At 36.4% G+C, this 14,724-nt stretch overlaps 1 protein-coding gene across 1 annotated transcript in view; it reads right to left on the bottom strand.

Annotated features, from left to right (window-relative positions):
* The window catches only part of RTTN (rotatin), a 160,195-nt gene that overhangs the window by 76,724 nt on the left and 68,747 nt on the right, over positions 1 to 14,724 (bottom strand). The window contains exons 28-31 of the mRNA XM_080822236.1: positions 11,196 to 11,415; positions 2,690 to 2,818; positions 2,136 to 2,243; positions 285 to 443 (exon numbers count right to left, since the gene is read on the bottom strand). Of these exons, the coding sequence (XP_080678362.1) occupies positions 285 to 443; positions 2,136 to 2,243; positions 2,690 to 2,818; positions 11,196 to 11,415 (616 nt within the window). The remainder of the gene's footprint in view (positions 1 to 284; positions 444 to 2,135; positions 2,244 to 2,689; positions 2,819 to 11,195; positions 11,416 to 14,724) is intronic.

Here is a 14,724-nt window from a genome sequence, read left to right as displayed (position 1 = left end):
AATTTTTTTTCTGTGAACTACTTTTCAATGTGTAATAATATAGAAGAGTTTGTATAAAATACAGCAAATTCAACTTTGATCTTATCAAAATAAAGGACTCCAGTATTTACTGTGAATCAGTATCTTTTTTTTTCTCTGATAGCATTTCATTCGGGTTTTTCTGCAGGCAGAAAAGATCATGGTGGTGATCAGTCCACAGTGCTGAACAGAGAGTATGGTTTATAAAGACCAACATAACAAATCTCTGCGGCTGAAAGGGGAGGAGTTGCTAAAGATAGGCGTACCTCTCGGCGCACCATACTACATTCCGACTGGTCCAGAAGAATGTTCACCACCGTTCCCCAGAGCCCACCAGAAATGTTTTGACAACTGTTTGCCAAAGCCATACAGCCAGTTTCAAGGGTAGTCAGTGCTGATCCTAATCCCAGCGAAGTGAACCTCACCTGTTCAGATTAAAGGAAAGTTGTCAAACCAAAGAATCCAATTCCCTAACATGAATTCTTAATTTTACATAAGATATCATACTTTTATGACACTGATGATCCAAAGTTATAAAAGGCACTTACAGAAAATAGTGCCCTATAAATTTATGAATGAATAAAAATCCTATTCCACAATTCAAACAAGCAAATGTCATAGAAAATCAAAGCCAGGTGTAAATAAGAATAAAAATGATAGCTCACAAACCTCTTTCTAGAGAAAGTATCAGGTGCTTACATATATTTTATGAACATGATTCCTGTTTATTCCTCACTTTCAAAGAGGTTATCTATTATTTTGTTCCACCATCCTTAAGTTATTACTGTTTCTTCTAAATGACTTTACTTTTTTTAAACTTCTTAAAAAAAACTATCTTTTTATAAAGCATTTAGTATTTTCTCTAAAATTACTGTACAAGAAAAATGTTTCAAATAAGATTGATGAGGTATATGTTTACCATAGTTCCAGTGCTGCTCAAGCTATGCATTTTGGTTCACTTCTGAATTCTGATTCTAAAATAGTTTCACTGATAGCTACAGGGTAACAAAAAATAATGTAGTCATAACATGGTTAAGCAACAAGTCCAAGTTCAATATGTATAAAGAAGGGAACCTCTAGGTCAGATCAAATAGTGTTTCTAAAAATCAAGGTTTTTAGTGGAATAGAATATAATCATTGCTTGCTTGAAATTAATGGATGGTGCCCATAGTTAATAGTACTGTATTATATACTTAAAAATTTGCTAAGAGGATGAATCTTACGTTCAGTGTTCTGATCATAAAAATAATATAGAGGACTGGAGTCAACTTTTGTAGGTGAAGGATATGTTTATAACACCGATTGTGGTAATGATTTCAGGGTGTTCACTTATTTCCAAATTCCTGAATCTATACACATTAAATACGTATAGCTTTTTGTATGTCAATCATACCTCAATAAAGTGGTTTTTAAGAAAAGAGATAAGTGGACAAATGGCTAAAACTGGAAATTTTATTAATATAAAATTTTGCACTGCAATGGTATTATTTTATTAAATGACACACAGCTCTCCTTCAAACTTGTTGAAAATGGCTAGGCTTCTCCATTAATTTTTCACTGTTCTTTCTAAACATGAAAGACTCCATGATCCTTACTCTTTTTCTATTTTTAATCTATACTTTAATGAATTTCACTGAGAAAGGTCTCCTATGAACTGAACTGTATCCCCTCTAAATTGGTATGTGAGCCCTAACCCCCAATGTACATAAATTTGATGATAGAGCTTTTAGGAGGTAATTAAGGTTAATGAGTTCTTAAAGGTAGGGTCCTAATCTGATAGGATTGGTGGCCTTATAAGAGGAGGAAGAAAGGAAAGTTCACTGAGTATACAGTGAGGAAGGCAGCTGTCTGAAAGCCAGAAAGGAGAGCCCTCACCAGAACCCAACCATGGTGACACCTTAATCTCTGATTTCCAGCCTCTACAACTATGAGAAAATAAATTTCTGTGTTCCAAGTCACCTATGTTATGGCAGCCCAAACTAAGATAGGGAGTAAACAGCTTAAGATATAATCACTAAAATAATCTCAGTTTGGAAAATATGAATTCACATATCTGCATATATTATTTTGTTTCATTTGTTTTTAATATAGCAAATTTTTTTTTCCTTCACACTGACCTCCGGGTCTCGATCAACCCATAATGGAATCAACCAAGTCAATCCTTGTTGAGTAGTATGCTCTTCGCTGTGACTACCCAAAGGTAAGAACCAAAGTGACATCCACTCCTAGAATGAAAAAAAAGGGAAGAGACCCATTAGGTAAGTTTCTAAGACTAAAACAGAGGAAGTTTAAATAACTGAATTTTTAAAAATCAAAACAAAGTTAAAATGTACTTAAGACTTGGCTTTCATTCAGTATTTAACAAAAACAAGGCAAAAAACCCCACAAAACTCAGCTTCTTCTTAAAAAGTTAAACAGTTTTTCTTCAGAACTATTCCCCCCATGATTTAGACAAAATGCAATTCTCTAGAGCACACAAATTTCAATCAAATTTCAAATAAAATTCAGATTTGTATAATACACAACTTTTAAGAAACATCTCAGTCAAAAATCATTTTTGTCTAAGAAGGAAAGTCAAAGAGACATTTTCACGTAGGCTTGAAATGTGTGAGATACAGCACATTCCTTGTCTAGCAAGTGTTCAGAAGACAGCAGCTTTCAGCGCTCTCACCAAGTTCTGGGCCTGGGCCATCATCTCATGGGATAAGTGAAGCAAGCAAAGAATTGTGCTCTTTGTAACACCTTTTCCCATAAAGGACATAGCATTTCCACCACGCTCCACATAAAAAGAAGTAATGACCTGAAAAACAAGGATAAACAATGTCATGGTGGCTTTACTCTGAGTGGTATATAAAATAAACATGTAACTTTTTACTAACTTGTCTGATTTAAATCCTAACCACATAAAGTATACGTAACATTCTTATAGTTTACATATTTCAAAATGGTTAAGATGGTGTATTTTAGGTTGTTGTCACAATTAAATATTGTTAGTTTAAAATTTTCCCCCTTTGGAACTTATACAAAGATGTGTAATATCCTCCTAGGAGACCTCTGTGATGCAGAATATGCTCATACATTTTTCAAATGTTACAGTATCCCTTAAGTAAAAGAGCTTATAAATATCTTATTGAAAAAATATACTTAGAAATTGCTACCTATATAAAACTCTAACAGGGTGCCTGGGTGGCTCAGTCAGTTGAGTGTCTATCTTCAGCTCAGGTCATGATGCCGGAGTCCTGGGATTGGGCCCCACACTGGGCTCCCTGCTCAGTGGAGAGTCTGCTTCTCCCTCTCCCCCTACCCCTCACCCAACTCATGCTCTCTCTCTCTCTCAGATAATAAAATCTTTTAAAAATTTAAAAAAACAGGTGCCTGGGTGGCTCAGTGGGTTAAGCCTCTATCTTCAGCTCAGGTCATGGTCTCAGGGTCCTGGGATCAAGTCCCGCATCGGGCTCTGTGCTCAGTGGAGAGCCTGCTTCCCCCTCTCACTCTGCCTGCCTCTCTGCCTACTTGTGACCTCTCGCTCTGTCAAATAAATAAATAAAATCTTTTTAAAAAGAAAAGAAAATTAAAAAATTAAAAAACAAAACTCTACTATCAGGGTTAGGTAGATTTTCCAGAATTATGACTTAAATGTAAATGCATATTTTTTCCCACTTCTGAGCAATCTCGGATTTCTATTCCACATTTAAGAATATGTTCATTATTTAAATCCTTGGCTCTCAACTTTTTTTCAACTCTCCCACATATCTGAAGGATTTGATACATTTCCATCAATAACAACAAAAGAAATGTTTCTTATCTGAAGAAATATGCCCTTAACTGAGGAGTTCAATTGGAATAGACAAGAGGAATCAGGTGACAGCAATTTAAGGAAAAGTCCTTCTGCCTAATTTTTAAAAATCCTTTAAAATATGTGACAAACCCTTTTGGAACATTTCTGTGTAAATCATATATTGTCCCTCAAATTGGGGTTCAATAAGTATTTGTTCACTGACTGAACAAGAACCTTTATAACTTTTTGACTTTTTAAAAAAGATTAATTTATTTTAGAGTAATTTATTTAGAGTGTGCATGTGTGTGATGGGGGAGAGGCAGAAGCCAAAGGAGAGAGACAATCTCAAGCAGATTCCACACTAAATGAAGAGCCCAATGAGGGGCTCGATCTCACAATCCTGAGTGACCCACTTTTCAACTCTTAAACTAAAAAAACTAAAAAACTAAAAAAAAATTTTAAAAACTAAAAAAAAATTCAAAGTGACAAAAGATCACTTAAAATTCACAAAATTTTAGTAAAAAATGAATGCTCACTATATATAGGTGTCAACACATTATAAAAGAAAACTATGTTTTGAGGCAAAACAATCAAAACTACTTGTTATCTGGGGCGCTTGAGTGGCTCAATCAGTTAAGTGGCTACCTCTTGATTTCAGCTCAGGTTATTATCTCAGAGTAGGGAGATCGAGGCCGGGATTAGGCTCAGCACTGAGCATGGAGCCTGCTTAAAATTCTCTCTCTCGCCCTCTGCCCATCCTCCCCCACTCATGGGCTCTTTTAAGAAAAAACAATAATATTTTAAAAAATGTTAAAAACTTGTTATCTGACCAATACAATAAAAAGTACTTCTGTTCATTCGTTCTCCCAAACCTCTGAGTGTGTTGATTCATCACAGCATCCTTTGAAGTAAGTCATTTTGTCTTAAAACAGAGACTACTTTCTAGTTTAGGATTTTTTTTCAGCTCGTAGAGAAGATGATTTTAAAAAGACAACATAAATCAGAAATGTTAGGTACAGCTTATTGAACAAAAGCAATTTATTTGAAGACAATTTGGGATCTGTGAGCTACATCAGAATTTTCATAAACCAAAAAAGTATATATTGTGTCTGAAAAATAAAATGAGACGGTCCAGGAGTTAAAAACTATAGGGGATGGGCTCTGCTCTACTACTCCTTCCTCATGTGTAGATTTGAAATTTTTCATAATTAAAAGTTGAAAACTTTAAAGGACTATCTTAGAACTAAGACACCAGAATGACCAAGCCGTTATTATTCTCTAAGTCACTGGAGATAACTGTGTTGTGGTTTCATGCCTAGATGGTAAAGGATAAGCCAAGGCCTTTAGTACTATATCCTTTCAATCAGACCTTTCTGTCAGACCCATGGAATTATATTCTGTATGTCTGGTTTTAAGGATTTAATTATCACGGTCTATTCACCTATCCTAATGTATCATGCTTGGTTTAAAAGCCTCATTTCTCAACCACTAAAAGCAAATATTCCCATTCAAATTTCACTGGGCAAAAATAAAATACTTACATTAGAAATACAGCTCCCTTCTGTAACGGAATCAGCTTTAGTGAGAAACTATACAGCAAGTCACCTGGACCAACAATGACTTTGTTTCAATGTGTATTTTCTGAAGATTGATTGATTGATTGACTGATTTGGCAAAGAGAGAGCGAGCGATCACAAGTAAGCAGAGTGGCAGGCAGGGGGGGAGGGCAGAAGCAGGCTCCCTGCTGAGCAGAGAGCCCGACACAGGGCTCCATCCCAGGACCCTGGGATCATGACCTGAGCTGAAGGCAGAGGCTTAACCCACTGAGCCACCCAGGGTGCCCCTCAATATGTATTTTCATAAGCCTCACTTCCTTCTTTAAAAAAATACACTTAACCAGTAGTAAAATAAATAAATCTAGATGTTTACTAATTATGTAACTATGCAAAAGGACCCAAGTAAGATTTAATGGGACTCTGCCACAATGTCTGACAAAACTGACAGACATCTTATTATTTTCCTGTCACTGTGAAGACAAAAAGATTTTCTTCCCAAGACATTGTATAAAGCATGAAATGTGCTCCTCTGTTTATACCAAATCAAGATTTGTTAATCACGTTTTTCTTAATTGTGGAACATTATAAAACAAGGACTGTACTTTTTATCTATTCCTTAGCTAATACGCTGTGTTGATTTTTATTACCTCAAATACAAGTGAACTTAGAATGGCATTACTGCCCTTTGCCTCGACTTCTCACCTAGAACTAAGAAGACCTTTTGTTCTCTAATACTGAGAAAGCTCATTTTAATTTCTGGTATTTGAAACATGAGGTGTGATCTGAAATCTCTCCTCTTACACAATTTTAAAAATAAAAGCACTCAGGATAGTTTCCAGATATAAACAATGTTAGCACTTAACTTCTTCAGTCACTGCTGTGGCAGACCCACACACACCCCTGATCTGAAACAGATAAAAGTTACTTTACAGAGGAGATGGATTCCAAAAGGTTTATAACTGGAGTATAGACAAATCGCGTAACACATAATGCTGTAAATCAGGTACTTTATATTGAGTTCTGTTTTAAATACATTAGAGGATCTGCCTTTTCAAAAAATACTGTGATAAGGTCTCTAAGCTAACATAACCATTTTCAAAATGCATACATTTCTGGACATGTTGAAGTTTGGGAAAACTAATTAATATACTGTCAGTGTGTACTTCTTTAGTATTTATAATTATCCAAGAAAAAGAATTTTATTAAAATGGCTACACTAAAATTCATATTAAATTCTATAGTACAGCTAAGAGTATTAAGGATTTAGGATTTTTAAATTTTTTTAATAAAACAAGATGTACTTTTGGGAAAAATGCTAGGTAATATCATCTGAAACATGGTTTACAGCTGAATATACATCACCTAAAGCATGATTTAATAATGAAAGCAATCGATAATGAAATATTGATTTAATAATTAAACAGTGGCCCATACAAACTACAGCAGACACACAACCAAAGAGACCAGTCAGTCACTCTTTACTGACAGTATATGTCTAGAAGATAAGAGAAGACCTCCTTAAGGAAGGTAAATAAGTGAAATCTTAAACTTTGTGTACAGATTGCCATCCGAAAGAGAGAAGAAATTGTATGAATAGACTTTTAAAATAATTTTTTTTTTTTTTGACAGAGAGAGACACAGCGAGAGAGGAAACACAGCAGAGGGAGTGGGAGAGGGAGAAGCAGGCTCCCTGCAGAGCAGGTAGCCCAATGTGGGGCTTGAACCCAGGACCCTGGGATCATGACCTGAGCCAAAGGCAGATGCTTAACAACTGAGCCACCCAGGTGCCCCTAAAATAAACTTTTTTATTTAGTGAAAACAGCCAAATAAAATGAAAACTTCAGAGATGTGGGAAAAAATTAAGACAGATCTAAGATTCAAAATGCAAGATTACAAAGAGCCATACGCACTTGAAAAAGTTTGGGTTGAAAGGTTTCTGTTTTTAAAGGATAATCTGGTGGTAGGTAGATGGCTGGACCACAAGCAGGTGTGCAGCATGAAAAGGAATATGAAGTTATCGATACAAGTTGGTCAAAACATCCCATGTCTAGAAGGCCATCACAATCAATCAGTTCATTCATCTTTCAAAATCTGTACACCGCCTCCTCTAAGAGACCTTCCTGACATCCTAATAGTTAAAGATCCCAACCTCTATCATCCCAACTTGGCTATCACTGAAAGTTCAAGACAAGCAATGCTGACAGATTTGGTCAATAAGGAAACAATGAGCTGTTTTTTGAGTCAGACAGTGTATCAGTCACATAAATAGCAAAAGCAGTAGTAGCCAAAGGTGCCAGCTCCCAGTCCTTACAGGGGGACACTGAAACAGAGGCGCCTGACAGCAGCAATGCGGATAGCAGTGTGCTCCGCTGTGGCGGCGCTCGGGCCCGCTGCAGTTCAGCGCTCATGGCCTGTGGCTGTTCCCTAATGGAACGGAGGCAGAGAGCCCACTCATCAGAACCCAGGAGGCAAGAAGAAACGGGCACAATGCAGACATCCCTATAGAGAGCAAAGCAAATAAGAAACAGTCTCGTAGCAGTTCCTTGCAAGCCTCATGTTCTCATGTTCCATAAGGATCACAGGAACTTTTTCAAGACTCAGACCAGCTATGATTAAGCCCTGCCTCGGCGGACTGCATGCAGAAATACAAGGCTGGGAGGAGCCCTGGTGAAGCTCTCCTCTTACAGAACCGTGCACAGTTCTATCATTGCTGTATTTATTACATCATACTAAAACTATAGTGCCCTAAATATTAAAAATGGAACACACCATAATGTGTGAAATAACGTTAAGGCCATGCTTATTAGAAGGTAATGACAGCTAAAAATACTTGAAAAAAGCTTTAAAAAAAAATCAGTGAAATAAGACTCCATCTTAAAATACTGGAAAAAACAGAGGCACCTGGATGGCCCAGTTGTTTAAGCGACCAACTCTTGGTTTTTCCCTCATGTCGTGATCTCAGGATTGTGAGACTGAGTTTTACACTGGGCTCCACCCCCAGCACAGAGTCTGCTTGGGACTCTCACTCGCTCGCTCGCTCTCTCTCTGAGCATCCCCCCAATAAATAAATAAACCAATAAATCCTTATTTTAATTAAAAAGATTTTCAGAAAAAGAGCCATATTTTAAACCCAAAGGAGAAAGAAATAAGCATAAGCAGAAATTAATAAAACGGCGAAAAACTTTTTAAAGGGAGGATCAACAATACCAAAATTCATTCTTTTGAAAAGAATGATAACAATAAAACATAAATCTACCAGTAAGACTAATCAAGAAAACTAGAGGGAAGGAATAATTAATACCTGGAATGAAATGGGATCTCATTGTATATCTGACAAACATTTAAAGAATGAGCTGACAGATGGATAATTTTAGAGCTATGAATTCAAAAATTTATATAAAATTCTAGAAAAACATAATTTACTGATGCAAAAAATTAAAACTCAAAATTCTAGATTTAAATTCATTTCATTCATTCAATTCATTTATAATCTTCTCCAAAAGGAAACTCCAGGTCTGATTGCTTCATCATCAAATTCTACTAAACATTTAGGAAGAAATACCACCAATTCAAATCAACTATTCTAAAGGGAAAAAAAGGTACATAAAATTTATATATAGACGGTGGGCTAATTTTGACATTAAAACCTGACAAAAAGGGGTGCCTGGGTGGCTCAATCAGTTAAGCATCTGGCTTGGGCTCGGGTCATAATCCCAAGATCCTGGGATCAAGCCCCACCATTGGGCTCCCTGCTCAATAGGGACTCTGCTTCTCCTTCTCCCTCTGCCTGCCACTCCCCTTGATTGTGCACAGTGCACTCTGGTGCACGGGGCACTCTCCCTCATTCATTCATAAATAAATAATAAATAAAGTTTTATGAGAAAGAAGACATGCAATAATTCTAAAAGCATCCTCTGCATTAGAAAATTAGAAGAATTCTAAAAACATTAATAAACCAAATCTCTTAATACATAAAGGAATCATACGTCATAACCTAAGTTGAATTCTCCCAGAAATGCAAGGTTGCTTAACATTTTAAAATGGATCCACTGCATCCACCACCTTAATAGGATATAGGAGAAAAATCATGTCTATCTTAAAACATATAGAGAAAGAACTATACGTCTATGATTAAAAAAAAAAAAAACTTAGCAAAATAGTACTAGAAGGAAACTTCCTTAATCTTATTTTTCTTTAATTGAAAAAACTACCATAAACAACATGATGAAAAGGTGAAAAATAAAAGGCCTTTACTTTGATTTTGTAGACAAGGATTGCTGGGTTTATGGTTAATATAAAAAAAAAAAAAAAAAAAAAACACGGGACGCCTGGGTGGCTCAGTTGGTTAAGCGGCTGCCTTCGGCTCAGGTCATGATCCCAGCGTCCTGGGATCGAGTCCCACATCGGGCTCCTTGCTCCGCGGGGAGCCTGCTTCTCCCTCTCCCTCTGCCTCTGCCTACCACTCTGTCTGCCTGTGCTCGCTCGCTCTCTCTCTCTAACAAATAAATAAATTTAAAAAAATTTAAAAAAAACCAAACAACAAATTTCCATATATTAAACAATACTTAGAAAAGAAGGGAGTTGAGGGAAATTGGAAGGGGAGGTGAACCATGAGAGACTATGGACTCTGAAAAACAACCTGAGGGTTTTGAAGGGGCGGGGTGGGAGGGTGGGGGAACCAGGTGGTGGGTATTAGGGAGGGCACAGATTGCATGGAGCACTGGGTGTGGTGAAAAAACAATGAATACTGTTACGCTGAAAATAAATAAAAAATTAAAAAAAAAAAAAAAAAAAAAAAAAAAAAAAAAAAAAAAAAAAAAAAAAAAAGAAAAGAAAATATCAAAAAGTCTTTTCACTAAGAGATGAGAATATTCAGTGAAGCAGGATCCAAAATTGTTCTAAATTAGAATAAGAAAATCCAGGGGCGCCTGGGTGGCTCAGTGGGTTAAAGCCTCTGCCTTCGGCTCAGGTCATGATCTCAGGATCCTGGGATGGAGCCCCGCATCGGGCTCTCTGCTCAGCGGGGAGCCTGCCTCCTTCTCTCTCTCTGCCTGCCTCTCTGCCTGCTTGTGATCTCTGTCTGTCAAATAAATAAATAAAATCTTAAAAAAAAAAAAGAATAAGAAAATCCAAATGTCCTTCAATATTGTAGTGCTGAATACTAGAGAAAAACAAATTAAACTAACTCTACCTACAGGCAGCAGAATGAATAACTCTCCTAAGCATAATGATGAAAGAAAGCAGCCATGATTCCATTTTACTAAATTTTTAAAAAAATCAGGAATTGTAAATTTGAACACATAATTAAGCAGTAGACTACCAAGAAATGTAAATAAGGGTTTACCATAAAACTCAAAGTAACAGCTACCTTTCAGGAGAAGAGTAGAGATCGAAAAGCATATCACAAACATTCCCAAGGTGCTGGCTATGTGCTATTTTTAGATCAGGAGTGATTCACTATGTGAATCATATATATTTATGTTTTCTCCACATATGTGTTATATTTCATAAATATAAAAAGGACAAATAACATAAGTGAATAAATAAATTACCCTAACGAGAGGACTTGAATGTAAGTCTTAGTTTATTTTTCTTGAAAATGAGTGTATTCTGAAAGTGATCTTACCTATTTATTAATAAAAATCATTAAAACATTTAACCATTATGAGGAATCATATGAATGCTGAATAATCATCTGCATTAAATATAGTGATACATATAATTCACTTAACATTGTGCCTGTCACAAAGGGAGTGATCAATCAATACTACAATACATAGTAAATAGCTCTTCTTTGGGAGTTGTAATTCTAGTTGTTATAGTCACTTACTATTTTTACTTACTTCAAGGAGGCCTGATAAGTACTTAACACAAATTTCAAATGGCTTGGTGAGAGGAGAATGGGAGCTCCATCCCGGAGATGCTGTGAGATGGGCCATCCCTCGCAGGGTCCTCTCGAGGGATGGCAGGCCATAGAAGTGAGGAGCATCCGTGACTCTCAGGCACTGGAGCAGTTTCAGAGCCAGCTGCGTTTGGAAAACATAAAAAAGCTCCAAGCACTTCCTGTGTATGTAAAGGAAGGAAAAAAAAATCAACGAGAGAACAAGTGTAATGGGCCTAATAGGTTAACTTATTGGTAGTAGAGGGTTACTAACAACTTCACACATCAAAAAAGTATGAACCAGGAGAAATGGCAGTCTCAAGCAAGATTTTTCAAGGAAAACACAGTTAAAATACCACCTAGGGTATCTGATGTCTTTGATAAGTACATAAATGGATATTGGTATTAGCACCCAAAAATAAAATTTTAAAGTTGGAATGGAAAATTAAATGCATACTTTAAATGCCTTTAATTGACATACATTAAATCTATACTAAATCTATAATTCAAAAATTGAGTTTTTAATTAGCTGAAATTGTTTTCCCCAGAAAGCTAAAATAAAAAGTTTTAATGAGTTTTGACACATAATTTAAATGTAACTGTCAGAAACAGAACAATCAAGAGAACATTTTTTATTAGAAAACAAAATCCCTGAAACTAATAAGTAGGCATGGATACAAAGATGAAATTGCTAGAAGGAATATCACTGTATAACAAAGCATTGAATAAAATCTGAAATTTCCTCAGTTTTTTTACACTCTAAAATTGACAACTACTGCCTATATTTTTACCCATTCCATCAGTTTTATAGGTGTATAGTTGTATGATTTAAAGATCATAATTTTTATATACCTGTCATCCAGGTGTTTTTGAAGTTTCAGAAACACACAGAACTCACACCAAAGCCTAAAAGTTATTTGTATAAATTCATATACCTCATGAGTCAACAACAAAGTACAGCTGAACCTTGAATGACATGTAGGTTAGGGGAATTGACCCCCATGTGCAGTCAAAATCCTCATATACTTTTGACTCTCCAAAAATTCAACAAATAGCCTACTGTTGACCAGACACCTTACTGATAACATAGTTAATTAACATATATTTTGTATGTTATATGTTATTATATACTGTTTTCTTACAACACCTAGAGAAAAGCAAACTAGAGAAGAGAAAATATTTTTTTTTAAAGCAAGCTCCATGCCCAACATGGGACCTGAACTCATAACCCTAAGATCAAAAGGCACATGCTCTACTGACTGAGCCAGTCAGGCACCCCAAGAAAGGAAAATATTATTTAAAAAATCATAAAAGAAAACACATGTATAGTACTATACTGTATTTATCCCCAAAAAAATCCATGTATAAGTGGACCCACATAGTTCAAACCTGTGTTGTGCAAGGATCCCTTGTAATGTAATTAACAGTATTAAAAACAGTATTCTGGTTTTTTTAAAGATTTTATTTATTTGAGAGACTGAGAGAGAGAGAGCAAGCATAAGTTGGGGGGAGGGACAGAGGCAGAGAAAGAAGCAGGCTCCCCACTGAGCAAGGAGTCCGATGTGGGGCTCAATCCCAGGACCCTGAGATCATGACCTGAGCAAAAGGCAGACGCTTAACCAACTGAGCCACCCAGACACCCCTGTTCTTCTGTTTTTTAAATTAACATAAAAGTCATTCTTATTGTCTGCTCCTTTTACCTTAACCACTCCAAAAGAAAAACTATACCATCAAAGGGAATGGTGCAAGCCCATTCAACCTGGCACAGCTGCCAGCATTTCCCTCTCCTAGTCCCTATGAACCTTCCCCAAGCTCCACACCCAGCTGGCCTCATCCTCCCCATGCAAGTTCCTCTCAACAGCCAAAGAACATTCACCTGAGGAACAGTCCATAGCACTGTTTCTCAAAGTCTAGCCCCCGGGACTATCTATGGCATTTATTTAATATGTAGATTCCTGAGCTACTGATCTTAATATTTTAATAAGCCCCCCTCAAGAGAGTCTATACACATTCCAGAGTCTACTACCAATGGATTCATTTTGTTCTTGTCTTCAGTACTTCAATGACACATAAATGCATGAGGTAAAATTCATAAATCTTATATATACACTACAGGATGGTTTACATATGTATATAATCATGTAACCACCAAGTAAAATAACATATATAACATTCTCAGCGCCTCAGAAGGTTCCTAGGTGACCCTGTGTAGTGAAATTTTTATTGACTTGTATTTTAAATTCACTAATCCTCTTTTATACTGTGTCTAGTTGGCTGCTAAGCCCATGCAATAAATTCTTTAGAAACTGTATTCCTCAGTAGCAGAATTAGTATTTAGTTCTTTTTTGCAGTTTCCCTTTCTCTGCTATTGATGTTCTACATATTTTTACTTATCTTGTCCATCTTCTCATCTATTATCTATTACATTTATATTGAAAATATTCTTTATAATAACAGCTTTAAAGTTCCTCTAATATTGACATTTGTGAGTGTGTTTCTAATGACTTTTTTCTCTTAATTACAGGAGACATTTTCTTACTTCTTTATATTCTCTCCATTTGTGACTATATGTCAAATATTTGTATATAAGAGCTACTGAAAGCAAAGTATCTAATAGTTTCTCAAAGAAATGGCTTTCCATTTGGTCAAAAGATTTGGTTAGGAGGCTGCTCTTTGAGATCTAGCCAGGTGCTGAGCTGAATTAGGGTTGTTTTGACACTTTAGCGTGTTTCAGATGTTTCATGTGTGTGGGATCAGGTCCTTCTGTCCAGGATAGATTTGGGATCTGAGCACAGGAAGACCTTATCAGACAAAAAAACTTTCATACATCAAAGGACACTATCCAAAGAGTGAAAACACAACTCACAGAATGGAAGAAAACTGCAAATCATATTTGATAAAAGACTGATGTCCGAGGGCACCTGGGTGGCTCAGTCGGTTAAGCGGCTGCCTTCAGCTCAGATCATGATCCCAGGGTCCTGGGATCGGGCCCCACAATGGGCTCCCTGCTCAGTGGAAAGCCTGCTTCTCCCTCTTCCTCTGCCTGCTTCTCTGCCTGCTTGCACTCTCTATCTCTCTGTCAAATAAATAAATAAATAAATCTTAAAAAAAAAAAAAAAAAGACTGATATCCAGGATGACTTAACAACAACAACCCAGTATAAAAACAGGCAAAGGACTTGAGCAGACATTTCTCCAGAGAAGATAACAAATAATCATTAAGCACATGAAAAGATGCTCAGCATCATTTCTCATCAGGGAAATGGAATCAAAACCAAAATGATTATAGTTTACACCAGGAGGATGGCCATAGTAAGAAATGTTAGGGTAGATGCTGAGAAATTAGAACACTTGCACATTGCTGGTGGCAATGTAAAATGGTATAGCCGCTATGGAAAACAACTGGCACTTCCTTGAAAAAGTAATCACAGAGTTACCTACCATACGAACCAGAAATTCTGGTTATAAGTATGTACTGGAGACTTAAAAACG

Source organism: Martes martes (assembly GCF_963455335.1).
Source record: "Martes martes genome assembly, chromosome: 13".
NCBI classification, from domain to species: Eukaryota; Metazoa; Chordata; class Mammalia; order Carnivora; family Mustelidae; genus Martes; species Martes martes.
This window is presented reverse-complemented; position numbering and strand designations above follow the sequence as displayed.